The sequence below is a fragment of the Bidens hawaiensis genome, unplaced genomic scaffold, assembly GCF_021521415.1.
Source record: "Bidens hawaiensis isolate Kalapana, Puna unplaced genomic scaffold, B.hawaiensis_p1.1 tig00039052_1, whole genome shotgun sequence".
Classification (NCBI taxonomy): domain Eukaryota; kingdom Viridiplantae; phylum Streptophyta; class Magnoliopsida; order Asterales; family Asteraceae; genus Bidens; species Bidens hawaiensis.
Genome location: NW_027505590.1, coordinates 154,545 through 168,353, shown reverse-complemented (window position 1 = coordinate 168,353; position 13,809 = coordinate 154,545). Strand labels below are relative to the sequence as shown.

Genomic DNA, 13,809 nt, shown 5'->3' with positions numbered 1-13,809 from the left:
AAACAGGAAACCAAGGAATTAAAAAAACATATATTAACGTATGTATGAATTTTTTTTAAACCAAACTCGGTGATTGAAACACCAATAAATTAACAAAACGATTAATAAATACGTAATTTTTCAAGTGTTTTGGGATGGTAACAATGTGTTATATATATAGTCATTTATATGTTTTTTATTTAATATGTATGTTGATTTAATAATTATTGTTATATATAAAATTGTGATTAAATAATGAAATAATATACATGTTATGTTCTCTGTTTTTTTTTAAATAATTATGTTCTTTGTAAAATTATAATTGAAAAGAATATGTGAAAAAATAACTATAAATGTATACAAATTAATTAATCATGTTATAAACGAGTCAACCACGAGTTGAGCTCAAGCGTGAAAAGCGACTCATGATTGGAACTCGAGCTTTAAAAATAGAGCTCAAAACAAGCCGAGCTCGTGCCTGGCTCGACTCGTTTACAAATCTATCTCTGCTGTATTATTTCCTTTTGTTTTTGCATTGTTTTTGTGATTATTGAATAATATTCTTTTTAACTAATTAAAGTTTTTATTATCAGGGTGATGAAGTTCCAGAGGAGAGGTTACCTGAACCTTTTAATAAACCTACATTTTCAATTAAAAAAACCGAATCTTGATTCGGTTCAACATACAACACCTTCAGTTTCCGAACGTCAGCCCGTTGCAGCGTCTCTTATCTCTCAGTCGTTCAAACTAACGGTTCTCGAAACAAGTCTTGACTCCAAATTTAAAACCAGTTAACCAAGAACCTACAGCTTTGACTTCTGAAACTCGGGTCGACAATAAATTACCCGAAACACCTGTTAAGAAGCTTGATTTGTCATCCAGTGATGCAACTCCAGTTAAGATGGTCACAACTCCATTTAGTGCCACACCTGCACAATCAATCCAACCACCGGTCAGATGTTTTACGACACCAGATCAAGATTCAGTCATGCATCCTAGCAAGCTAACCAGACGCGCGAGTGGCAAGAGATCGATAACGTTTGATACTCCTGTCAAAAGGGTATCTAGTGATGAAGATGATTATTATCTTTCTGATATTCTCTCGGATGATCTTCTAGCATCGGTACATTCGTTATTCGAACTGCAAATCGTATATATACGTTGATTCGTATATTTTATATATATGTTACTAAAGTATGTTTATGTTTCAGATTAAAAAAAATGAACTGAAAGTATTAGAGGAAAACGATCAAGAAATCTCGCAGGCTAAATGGAGGAAAAAGATGGTTGCGGGATTACCTAAACTATTCGACATGCTTTGGTTTTACTTTCAGTCGGTTAAACGCACGATTGTAAAAAAAGATGAGCTTATGAACATGTTAACTTCAAGCCAAGTGGAAATTATTGATAAAAGTAAGAGTCTTTATGTCTTTAATTTAGTTAAAATGTTCAAAGTTAAAAACGATCGAAACCTTACAAAACCGTAATCTTGTTTTTAATAATTTTGCAGAAGAAGCTGAAGAACAGCTTAGATTGCTGCAAGAGATAGCTCCTGAATGGATTTATGAGAAAGTAGCATCTAGTGGTGATATTTTGTGCTGGTAAGTTTACATTGTCACATAATAAGGTTGAATTAAGTACATTAGAATTAATATTTTGTTTATTGACAAAATCTTATGTATTTGCAGTGTTAACAAAATATCAAGCTCGGAATCAATACGCACAAGACTATTGAATGCTAACTAAGTTAACTAATTTAAGGTCGGTAGCAAGGTTTAGGTTTTTGGTTTTTCGAGATACAGGCTTCTATGTACAATCTGGTTTTTGTGATGTGAATACAGTTTTTAACTCTACTGGAATCATATCTATTCAATTATGAGTTATATAATACATATATTAGTTTGTGTTTGTGTTTGTGTTGTACTATTCGACTAGTCAAACCTACATGTTTTAAGACCGAATGTCATGTCTACGTTCTTGAAGAAATTAGCGAATGTTTTGAGACCGACATGTTTTTCTAATGCAACTATCTTTAAATTATAAGAATAAGAGTTTATAACTAAGTTATTATTAAGACATTATTTTTGTTCTCAACCATGTCTTTCCACATTAAATCAAACAATTACATCAAACAAAATTGTTTTAATCAACTACAAATAAAAATTAATTATTGACTTCCTATTTAAATACATAAACTCATCTATTACTGAAAACAACATATAATTATATTATCTTTATCTAATTTTTAACATACACTAGTAGTTTCTATATAAATGTTTAAAATTTATATCTATAGTTTATTTATTTAAGCTTAGCAAGCATCATAAAAGTGAACAAATCATTTATTTTTTCAAAAATTTATAAATAATATATAAATCATATATTTTTCGTCTTATACAATCCTATGAGTAATAAAACACCACATGTCCAAAGGGTATCCACTGCACAAGATAATTTCATCCCATTTAGAAACCATTATTGACTCAGTCAACTTTCCAGCACTTGGATTATTATAAAAACCTCAAAAGTGAAGAAATTGACATTTGACAATATTCTTGAAGATATGAGGCAAAGAGAATTATTGGAATTTAGATCACCACAACATCCACCTTTATATTTAGGCACCAATAATAATAATTGGGGTGGTTCATCTCCTTTGTTAGCTAGGGAAATACCCAAAGAGTCCCTAGAACAAAGCTATATAAACTTCACCACCATTAGAACACATGATCAAATCTTTCATACTCAAAGTCAAAGTCAACGTCAAGGTCAAAGCTTTAAACCGTTTCGAAAGGGATTCTTGTCAAGGTTGATATGGCCGGACAAGGAAAACAAAGCACCGGGTGATAAACCGAAGAAAAGAAGATGGTTGCCGAAGCTTGACCCGAAAGGGAGATGGCCACAAGGTTGGTGATTCAAGTTTGACCATGGGCACGGGTCAACCGTATTCGGTCAAGTATGTATATATGTATGTAATAGTGTTCTTGCTAATTGTTTTCTTCTTTGTATGTTTTTTTTTCTTCTTTTTTTTCTAGTTTGAGTTGAAATATTTATTTTGAAAGTAGGATTGTAATTCAAGGGTTCAGCATTGACGGTTTGACAGTTTAGCAGTCTGACTTACGATTTGAAACTTGAACGAGCCAAATCGTGCCATGAATACCTTGATACAAATGAGTCCATTTTTTCATGACTCATTATCACAAATTTTACATTAATTTTTAAGAAATCACCAAAATGAACATTCGACCAGTCAAAAATAAACATGTAGTAAGGAACGTGTCACGTGGATCCTTTAGGCGAAAAAGGCAGAGGACCAACAGTTATTCCAGTGAAAAATGTGTTGTCATGGGAAACGGGCCAACGATACGAGTATGTAACAGTGTTCTACTAATAAAACCGAAATTATCAGTTTATATATACATAATTATATATGAGTTTACTTGCTAATAAATAATAATCCATTTTATTTAAAATAATTAATAACATTATACTCCGAACCAACAATCACTTCACAAACTTCATCTCTAAAGCTTAAAGAAAGGAAGTGCTGAGTTACCATTGGCGCCTCCTTTAAACCTGTAGCAAGACATATATTCATTATGGGCCACTTCCCTGTATACGGGCCCGGCCTCTTCAGACACCAGTTCCTTTATGGGCCCGTAGGGCTTAGAGTAATTAGCAGTCCTCGGGTAAAAGAAGCATGCAGCAGATAGTCTTGGCCCGACTGGTGCAGCCAGCACTCTATGTTCCACACTCTTAAACTTGTCATTGCTCATGAGCTACACACGTTGAAAGAACTATAAACGGGCTGATTCGGGTTATGTTTTATCTCAAACAGGTCAAACGCGCAGAAAAAGGCTTTTTAAAACGTAAACCTCCTAAAATCGTACTACTCGTGAAATTATATTATTATTGAAATAGATATAATGTTTGTAAATTGTAATCATATGTGACACTAATTATTTATAAAGTTCAAAACTTTTTGATAAAAAGTGTGTTGGATCAACTAGGCCCGCTTGACCTGTTACACAACCTTTTTGACCAGGCCTGTTTTGCCACCTTTAGCAAAACCATGTTTAAACACATTTAAACTAAAGAACTTAAGAGAGTGGTCGAAAAATTATAGGTGACAATTATAACGTATTTTTTTATGAACGGGTCAGTCAAAAAGGTAAAATAAATTAGCTAAAACTGAAACGGGTCAAATCAGACACGACATGAACCTAACACGAAATTCGTGAGTTTGGATTTCGTCTAAACAGGATCAGGTCAGTTTGCGGTCGTGTTTTTATCAACCCAGCAGGTTCGTGAGTTGGCCCGTTTAACACATTTTTTTACTTTTTATTTTTCTAAAAAAATGTGTAGTGATTGCCCATAAAGATAATAGGTAAATTTGAAACTTTAAAGTATTAGTATACAAAATGAAAAAAAATAAAAATTTTTGTTTTTCAGATTAAACGTGTATTCCGGTTCATGAGTGTGACGATTTTTGGGTGTCGGGTTTAACATGCCAACCAATGAATATGACCCGTTTAGCAGCCCTATTTGATCGGTTTGACATCATGACCAGTCGAAAATATCACATTTACCAACAAAAGGTTTTTTCGGGCCAACATGACCAGTCGAAAATATCACATTTACCTGCAAATGATCGCCAATATTTACTATGATTGCCCCTTTGATCGGTTTGACATCCACCCATTGACTTCCTTTGAGAACCTGAAGACCACCGAGACTATCTTGAAGAAGAATGGTTATGAAAGACGGGTCTGAGTGCCTTGGGACTCCTAGAGTCAAGTCTGGCTCGGGGCAGGGTGGATAATACTGGCAGACGAGTGTTGCGGTTTTCATGCAGTCAATGCTTTCTAGGTAGTTCGGGTTGAGCCCTAAAGCCTCAGATAGTAATCCTGCTAGTGTAACTTTTAGATTTAATATCTTTTCCATGTAGTTTTGTATCGCTCGCCTGCAAACCAGTAAAAGGGTATGCAAAAAACCCGTTATCTTGAATAAACTTAAACAAAGTTGTATGAAAAAAAAAAAAAAAAAACGTTTTAATAAACTTAACCAAAGTTGTTTACTAGATTACATTTTTTCAAAGGTATGCAAAAAAACTCGTTATCTTGAATAAACTTAACCAACGTTAATTACTTGGTTACATTTTCAAAGGGTATACAAAATTGCCTGTTTGAATAAACTTAACAAAAGTTGATTACTTGATTACTTTACCTGTTATCTTGAATACACTTAACCAAAATTGTTTACTTGATTACATTTAAAACAAAGGGTATGCAAAAATGAAAAAAAAAAAAACGTTATATTGAATAAACTTATGATTACATTTTCGTACAGTTTGCTCGTAACTGAGTAATACCTGGAAACCGGTGGTAATGCATTAGGATCAAGTTCACCATCAGCATAGTGACAAGAAATCGAGTCCCTCCAACAAATCGGGTGCGCCTCATAAAGAACACCATTAGAGTAAAACCTCACTTGCTGCTCGTACGCACGCGAGTACCACTTCATCTTCACCTCACTCGGTTGCTCGTGAAATCCTCGCACGCCGCCTTCCAACATTTCATCCAAAACACTAACCGGAATCCCATGGTTCACCAGTTGAAAAATCCCCCATTGTTCCGATGCTTCCCGGATTTGACCAACTTTGACTTCTTTTCCACCTTCCAAGTCATTAAGATCAATCACCGGGACTTGCAGATCAAGACTGCTCGTTCCATGACACGGGTATTTTTGTAAACTCTCCGGTGGGTGGATAAATATACTCGGAATCTTCGACACCCCGGAATCTAGGATTCCTTTGACTCCGGATTTCGTTTGGTCAAAATCGGCTTTTGCTCTTTCAAAATCTTGACTCATGCTTGCAATGGCTATTAACTTATTATTAGCAAAAAGATGTATGTTGTGCCAAGATGACACACATAATCATCTGCATATATAATCTGGAAACTGGTAGATATGTAGGGCCCGCTCTCTTGGCTTTACAAGGCTGAATTTGGACTCATCTCCATGCGTGCAATCACAATCTTTATTTTGGCTGGATTGTAAATATGTTTTTGTGTCCAAAACTCTTAATTTGTCTGCATATACATACATGAATTATTCATCATTTACACATAAATAGACAGATTAAGTAACAAGCCAAAACAAGTTTGAGTCAAAACAAGTTGGGCCAACTTAAAAATGTGTGCTTGTCTTTTCTTGAAGATTACAAATATAATCAAGATTTGGAAATTAAACAATTTTCAGGGATTATACACTGAATACATTTAATGTCACTTTTTTCCATTTTTAACAAATTTTTAAACTTTTTTCTTCAACAAGAATCAACATTTTACCTAACTTGAGATTAATGGATGAAACAACTTACCGAGTTAAATCGCAAATCAGTTATTCCTGTGTCTGATACGAAAGAACTACTCTTTATTGGGAAATCAGTGTCCAAAATAATCTTCCAATGTGTTCCTGCAAAATAGCTTCAAGCTACCAAATTCTAACCAAAAAGATTTATATCCAATCCAACAATCAACTAAAACATAGTCAAAGATAAAAAGAATAAATCTTTAACTCAGTGGCTTACATGCTATAAAAAGACAAAGCTACCAAATTCCAACCAAAAAGATAAATAATTAATCCAACAATCAACTTAAACATAGTTCAAAGATAAAAAGATTAAATCTTCAACTCAGTGGCTTACATGAGATAGAAAGACAAAGCTAGCCAAAAAGATTCATATCCAATCCAACAATCAACTTAAACATAGTTCAAAGATAAAAAGATTAAATCTTTAACATAGTGGCTTACTTGTTATAAAAAGACAATGACCAAAACAGAGTACATGATTATGATAACTAATAAAGATTCGTGCTTTTTAAGTTTAAATAGCTAAAATGGATCAAGTTATTTCATCTTGGCTTCGGTGAACAGAACATGACGATTGACACGCGGATCATACTTTCGGAATTCAAGCTTGGTTTGTATCTTTCTTGGATTCTTCTTCTTCACATAGAAGAAACCAGTCCCTGCTGCAGAAACTAGTCTTATAAGAATCGTTGCACTTTTCTTCTTCTCTCCCATTTTTCAATCTACAGAATACCAACAATGACGACAATCAAACATCTGAACAATAATATGCTATGTTTTTTTTTCTATTTGGTAACTATAAAAACTCGTTATCGAAAAACTCACACCCGTCAATACCCTGCTAACCAACAGGATCAGGTAAATCACAGCTTGTGCCGAACAGACATTAGGGGGGTGCAAACAAGCCAAGCAGCTTGTGACCTACTCAAGCCTAAAAATAAGCTTGTACAATAAACAAGCCCGAGAGCCGAGAACGAGCTTCACTCATCAAGCTCGAGCTCACTCGAGCGCCAAAGCAAGCCTATTATTTACATAAATTTTATTTGATACATTAAATAGATTTTCATATAATAACTGTTGTATAAATATACCAAATATACCCTGCCACTCGTTACCTACTCGAGATCAGCTGGAGATTAAAAAAAGCTTGATTCAACCCAAGCTTAAACAAGCTCAAGCCCGAGTTTCAATTACCAAGCTCCAACTGGCTTGTGAGCCTAAACGATAGGCCCGTAAACAAACCGAACGTTCGGTGAACTGTTCGTTAACCGTTCGGCGGGAAATTCGTTTATGTTCGTTTATTTAATAAATGAACGAACATGAACAAAAAATGTGTGTTTGTTTAATTAAACAAATGAACATGAACACATGTTCCGTTCATTCATTTATGTTCATGAACGTTCATTTATGTATTAATAAAAAATAATTAAATACTATCTGGATGAGTCATCTACTTAAAAGGTTTTACATTTGTTAATTCGAGTTCATTTAAGTGTTTTCATTTATTAACGTTTATCTTTGTTCAGTTAAGTTCGTTTAGAATTTTAAACAAACGAACATAAACAAACACAAATGTTCATTTTTTAAATAAACGAACATGACCATAAATATTTGTTCAATTAAGTGTCCGTGTTCGTTTAAAGTTAACGAACAAACACGAACATGCTCTCATGAGTTAAAAGAGCTTGACACGGCTCACCGAGCTGAGCTGAGCCGAAGAAATGAGCCGAGCCGAGGCCTTTAACCTTCGATTCGATCAAAACAAATGATGGATATATGAACAAATTAGTTATAATTACAATTGATGGATGAATTTGAATCGAATGAATATCATATCATATAGAAATTTACCGGCGGCGATCTTCAATTTCAGTGCTCAAGCTTCCGTCTTGACTGTGTCTTGCAAGCCCTAGATAACACAACACTAACACAACACATGTATATATTATTATTATTATATCAATATTCCCTAAACTATATGGTAACTTTCATTCACGAATACACGACACGATCCTACACGACTTTAATAGTTATCAAGTATGTTCTTAACATGTTTCGTATACTATTCGTGTTACTTTTCGTGTCTAAACAGGTAAAATATTTGTACTCGGGTTCAGCAGGGGACCCTTTGGGACCTCTTCTTTTCGCCTTAGTTCTGCACCCACTTATTCATCTAGTCCAGAGTTCCTGTAAGCTTCTCTTTCATGCTTGGTACCTAGATGATGGTACAATTATTGGGGACTCTAAAGAGGTTGCTAAAGCTTTAGATATTATCAGGTCGGAGGGTCCCCGCCTGGACCTTGAACTTAATATTAAGAAAACCGAAGTATTTTGGCCGTCGTGCAATGGGGTTAAGGTGCAGGAGGGAGTGTTTCCTTGTGAGATTGGAAGACCGGTGCTAGGTGTGAAACTCCTCGGGGGAGCCGTTAGCCGGGATGCCGGGTTCATCAGTGAACTTGCTATGAAAAGGGCTTCGCGAGCTGTGGAGTTGATGAGATATCCCCCGCATTTGCGGGACCCTCAATGCGAGCTCCTTTTGCTCTGCTCATGTATGGGAGTTGGAAAGTTGTTGTTTGGTCTCAGAACATGCCAACCTGTGTATGTAGGGGAAGCAGTTTCTGTGTTTGACAATGGCCTTCGGGGGGCGATTGAGGACATCGTGGTTTGTGGTGGTCCCTTCTTTGGAGATTTTCAATGGAGGTTGGCATCACTTCCGACTCGTTTTGGAGTTTTGGGTTTATGTTCAGCTTCAGACGTTTCTACTTATGCGTTTGTGGCCTCGAGGGCGCAATCTTGGGAATTGCAATACCACATTCTTCGAGGTTGTGGTATTGATGGGTTTGACTCCGACTATGGGAGTGCGATTGATCGGTTGCACATTTCACTTTCCGATTTTGACATTAGCGGTTTCTCTAATAAAGACACTGCCCACCCTAAAGCCCAACATGCTTTGGCGAGTGCCCTTTATAGTGGAATCATCAAGAGTTTGGAAATGAAGTTTGATTTATCCCCTCGTCAGAAAGCGGTGTTTGAGTGTCTTCGGGCTCCTCGGGCTCAAGATTTCTTAAGTGTTCTCCCAATTGAAGGATTGGGCCAACATATGTCGGCTTTGGAGTACCGGGCCATCCTGAAGTATCGGTTAATGATCCCTTTGTTTCCGGTAGATGAGCCGTGCCCGGTTTGCCGTAAGGTTTGTTTGGATTCTTTTGGCGAGCATGCGGTTCACTGCAAAGAGTTGCCTGGGTTTAAGTACAGCCATGATTTGGTGAGGGATGTTCTATGCGATGTTCTTAAACGAGTCAGAATTTTGGCTAAAAAGGAAGCCCCCGTAAACTTTCTTACGGATCCTCAAGAACGAAGATCTACATTACGACCGGCCGATATTCTTGTTTTTGGTTGGGTAGGGGGAAAACACGCTTGTGTCGACCTCACATGAGTGTCCTCTTTTGTAGCAGGACACTGGGTTTGTAGCAGGCCAGGCAGCATTGAAGGCGGCATCGGGCAAGGTTGCTAAACACGAGAGAGCTTGTTTGGAGAATCAACACGTGTTTATCCCCTTCGCCTTTGACACTTTTGGTTTCTTAGCTCCGGATGCCGTGGAACTTTTGAATAGGGTTCAGAAAGTTGTGTATAGTAACTTATCAGCCCATAAGAATCGAAACTTTGTTTTTAGTCGGATTGGGTTTGCTATCCAAAAGGGGGTTGCGGCGCAGCTTGTTGTCCGCTTACCTGCCACTTCATTGTAAATCGTTTGGATGTTTCTATGAAAAAAAAATTATTGATGTTTACCTTATTAATTTTGTTTTATAAATAAAAATTATATAATATTATAATATGTTGTATACCCTAAATAATTATACCAAACTATTGAACGAGCACGAAGCACATCATTCTAATCCAATATCAAGCAGCCCTTCGATCATCCGGTCTGACTTTGTTTCCCTCCACATGCCCTTCGGTCCTCCGGTCTACCTCTCCACATCTCTGATTCTCCAGTGGTTCGGCCTATTTGCAGTTGTAGCGGAGCCACCGGCCACTGAACAGCAAAACCCTTCTCCGATTCTCTGGCATGTTCGTGCTTATCGTGTATACCTGGTATTAATAAGTTCGTGTTCGGGTTTGGGATACGGGTACACGATAAGCTTTCGTGTCGTGTACGGGTATGCATGATATGTCGGCCCTACTCACCCAGGCCTGGTTACTGAAACACGTGTTTCTTCGATGTTCGGTGATAGAGTAATCTACTAATTCATTGATTTTTAGTTTTTATATTTCTAATTCCTTGGATAATGAAACTATGTAAAAAAATTAAAACGTTAAGAAATGTACTTGAGAATGCCTCATACCCGACGGGTAGTGACCTCAAGGAAACAAGAAACAACATATTGTTGATTGTTCTTGTACGGATATTGAGTACCGTACATTCGCTCACACCGTTGTTTACATGAGCCAGACCTTTTTTCTTCACGTGCATCTACTTTATGGTATAACAATATTGGTGCCGCCTATTTCAGCGATTGATACAAGCTTATAAAACACCTTGAGAGTGATGCTCAAGTTATCAAAGTTATGGTTTTGCGTGGGTATCTTAGAGTTCGTTATGCATGTTTAACTACCCAATCGCCTTATAATTTAACCAAAGGGTTATCATCTACTTGGTTTGACATTCTTCGACACAAGCTTCACTTTATCGTGTCTCATTCGTCTTGAAAGGGTATACTAGGGCAATCAGTTAGAGTCATGCACTTTATTTATGCCAGATACTTCTACTAGATTTCAATGTGTTCGAAACTCTTGTAAATACCTAAAAGATATTGTAGTGTAATTAGACTTGTACATGCACATGTTACAATTGTTTTACTAAAACCCGATTAACACATTTCAAAACTAACGGTGGAAACTGGAAACATGAAGATTCATTTAAAAGTAATGCACATAGTATCAAAAACCAAATCTATAAGAGCAAATAATCCATATGAGGGCCACCATATACCTACAAATTAAGGACCACACCACAATTTTTGGAAAGGAGAGGTACAACATGTGGTAGGTAAATAAATTAGAATAGAGAAGAAGTATTCTAGACAAAACTATCCTACGTAGGGAATCATAATTGAATTAGATGTTGTGACATTGTTTTTCCATTCTTAAATACGGGAAAAACCTTACATAGATTATATAGAAAAGAAAGAGCATGGTATGTTACTAACACTACTGTTATTATGGGCTGAAACCATTGCAACATTAAATCAGATGGGGCTTGTGACGTTGGTAATATCGGCCGATACACCACATCATTCGTGTATTGGTTGTAAAAATAGGGGTTATTTGGATCGATCAGTGTATGATTTCTATAATACGGGTGCCTTGGATCCAACATGTTCATATTCTGGTTATTGGTTAGTTGTATGGTGAAAGCCATAAATTTTGAAGTTGTTACGTAGAAAATCCTTTTTGGTATATTTGGTTAGTGTGTGGTATGCGTATAGCCTTTATACAACGGCAAATTAGAGGGGCCCACCTAAATAAAACGGGCAAGGGTGTTAATGTCATGATGCTTAGGCTGATGGCGCTCCATTTGATTTGGGGCAGGGCGGTGTAGCTGGTGTCACTGTGCCCATGTGATATAGATGGCGCCTACACAATAGATGATTTATTGATATTTAAAATATGTTATGGGGAGTGATTATTAAGGGCGGTTATTTATGTTGCTAGTATAGAGGCTAATGTCGTTATAAAATCATTTTAAATATATAATATTTTTAACAACCAATTCACACACACATTTTTCTTTGTTTTTATAGATAACTAATATAATGGTTATAATAAATAAAAAACATTATTGTCATAATGATAAAAGAAAACATTGAATATACATTCTTGTAGTAACAATGTAGCAACCTTATTAATCACGTTATGCCCACTTTACACAACATCGTGATAAAATAATAAATCCAAGACGTAAGTTATACCAAAAACACTAAAAAAAGTTGACTTATTTGATGTGCACCCCTAATTTACTAATACAACTTAATACCACACGATATTTCAAGCTATTTCACACCGTCCAACATGTACTTATATGAATAACAATACCAAAATTACATTAACCTCTAGACTATTACGTAATGTACTACTATATATGGAGATACTTGAATCATGGTATCTTAAAATTCATCCCATATAGAGATAATTTGATTTTTTTATTATCATTTAATGTAATTTGTTTTACCAAACCCCTTCTAATCTCTCCTATTTTATGGATTCACTAACGAGAAATTCTTGATGTGTCATTGCCCATTATTTTTGTTATCGTTATCTGTTTTAAGGGCCGGCCCAGCCCATGGATGGGATGGGCAACCACATAGGGCCCACTCTTCTAGGGGCAGGGTTTGGTGGGGTGGGAGGTTTCGAGCATGAATGCTAAACACACACAAACGCGCGCGTATAAAATTATGTAAAACAAAACCCTGTAAATGACTCTCTTTGATGCAATAAAAAAAGTTTTGGTCTATGGATAAGCCTGTAAACCGACCGAGCGTTGAGTGTACTGTTCATGAAACGTTCGGTGAAACATTCATTTATGTTCATTCATTTATTAAACGAACGAACATAAACAAAAAGTTTGAATATATTTAATTAAATAAACGAACACTTACAGTCGAACACATGTCTCTTTGTTCAACCATATTCATTAATGTTCATTTATGTTTGAATATGTTCATTTTTGAATAAAATGTTGGATGAATTATTTACTTAATGTTTTATATCTTTTTGCTTGTGTTCATTTATTTTTGTGTTTGTTTATGTTTCTTCATATCTGTTTGTTTATATTTGTTCAATTATGTTCGTGAACTGAACGTGCACACAAATATTTGTTTAATTATGTGTTCATATTCACTTTAAACAAACCACGCCATGTCCCTTGACGACGTATCATAACTAGGTGTCGGCTTAATTGCATCCCGCGACAGTTTTCCATTTGGATAGAAACATTTGACAACTGGGAAAATATCCTAATCTTCCCCACATTAATGTCCCAGCTTGATTTTGAAAACTTGGAAGTATATCTAGAGCATGGTCATCTTGATTCTTGGGCCCAATGTTTAAACAATTTCTGCATCATCAACTTCCATCTTTTATTAACTTTTCAAGTTTTATATCCATAAGATTCGGGTTTGAATAATGTGACATCTATGAACAAACATAGAAGAAGATTTTAGTATTTTCGATGTCAGATCGATAACCTTTTAGTAAATAACGAGTAACAGTTATCATTCCAGACAACTCTCATATGGTTATAGCCTTACAGGGTCATAGAGATCATGCATGTCTAAACATGACACGTTTAACCCATCTAAGCCCACTCTCTTCGATAATTGGCTAAAGCACTTCTTAGGACATAAGATTTGTATGTAAGAAGTAAAAGTTTTTTAAAAACGCTAACTATTGATT

General features: G+C 35.8%; 2 protein-coding genes and 1 pseudogene across 3 annotated transcripts; 1 reads left to right on the top strand and 2 right to left on the bottom strand.

The window, feature by feature from the left end:
• The first annotated feature begins 572 nt into the window (after positions 1-572).
• Positions 573-1,843, top strand: LOC143614146 (CDT1-like protein a, chloroplastic; annotated as a pseudogene). The gene is made up of 4 exons (XR_013150245.1): positions 573-1,102; positions 1,191-1,392; positions 1,490-1,580; positions 1,668-1,843. The product of XR_013150245.1 is annotated as a CDT1-like protein a, chloroplastic (transcript).
• Positions 1,844-3,451: 1,608 nt separating this feature from the next.
• Positions 3,452-6,576, bottom strand: LOC143614135 (1-aminocyclopropane-1-carboxylate oxidase homolog 1-like). Its single transcript, XM_077087656.1, has 3 exons — positions 5,351-6,576; positions 4,621-4,942; positions 3,452-3,758 (listed from the first exon to the last, which is right to left on the bottom strand). Exons 1-3 carry the CDS (start codon positions 5,848-5,850, stop codon positions 3,504-3,506), a joined length of 1,077 nt encoding a protein of 358 aa, XP_076943771.1. The 5' UTR covers positions 5,851-6,576; the 3' UTR covers positions 3,452-3,503.
• Positions 6,577-6,708: 132 nt separating this feature from the next.
• LOC143614136 (uncharacterized) lies at positions 6,709-8,279 on the bottom strand. The gene is made up of 2 exons (XM_077087657.1): positions 8,206-8,279; positions 6,709-7,076 (listed from the first exon to the last, which is right to left on the bottom strand). Exon 2 carries the CDS (start codon positions 7,066-7,068, stop codon positions 6,892-6,894), a length of 177 nt encoding a protein of 58 aa, XP_076943772.1. The 5' UTR covers positions 7,069-7,076; positions 8,206-8,279; the 3' UTR covers positions 6,709-6,891.
• Between the last annotated feature and the right edge of the window lie 5,530 nt (positions 8,280-13,809).

Excerpts from the sequence above, each read along its gene's own strand:
- LOC143614136 (XM_077087657.1), bottom strand. The coding sequence starts at position 7,068 with ATGGGAGAGAAGAAGAAAAGTGCAACGATTCTTATAAGACTAGTTTCT.
- LOC143614135 (XM_077087656.1), bottom strand. The coding sequence starts at position 5,850 with ATGAGTCAAGATTTTGAAAGAGCAAAAGCCGATTTTGACCAAACGAAA. Across the intron at positions 4,943-5,350 it reads GCATTACCACCGGTTTCCAG|GCGAGCGATACAAAACTACA; the intron begins GTATTACTCAGT and ends ACTGGTTTGCAG. Across the intron at positions 3,759-4,620 it reads ATATTGGCGATCATTTGCAG|CTCATGAGCAATGACAAGTT; the intron begins GTAAATGTGATA and ends CAACGTGTGTAG.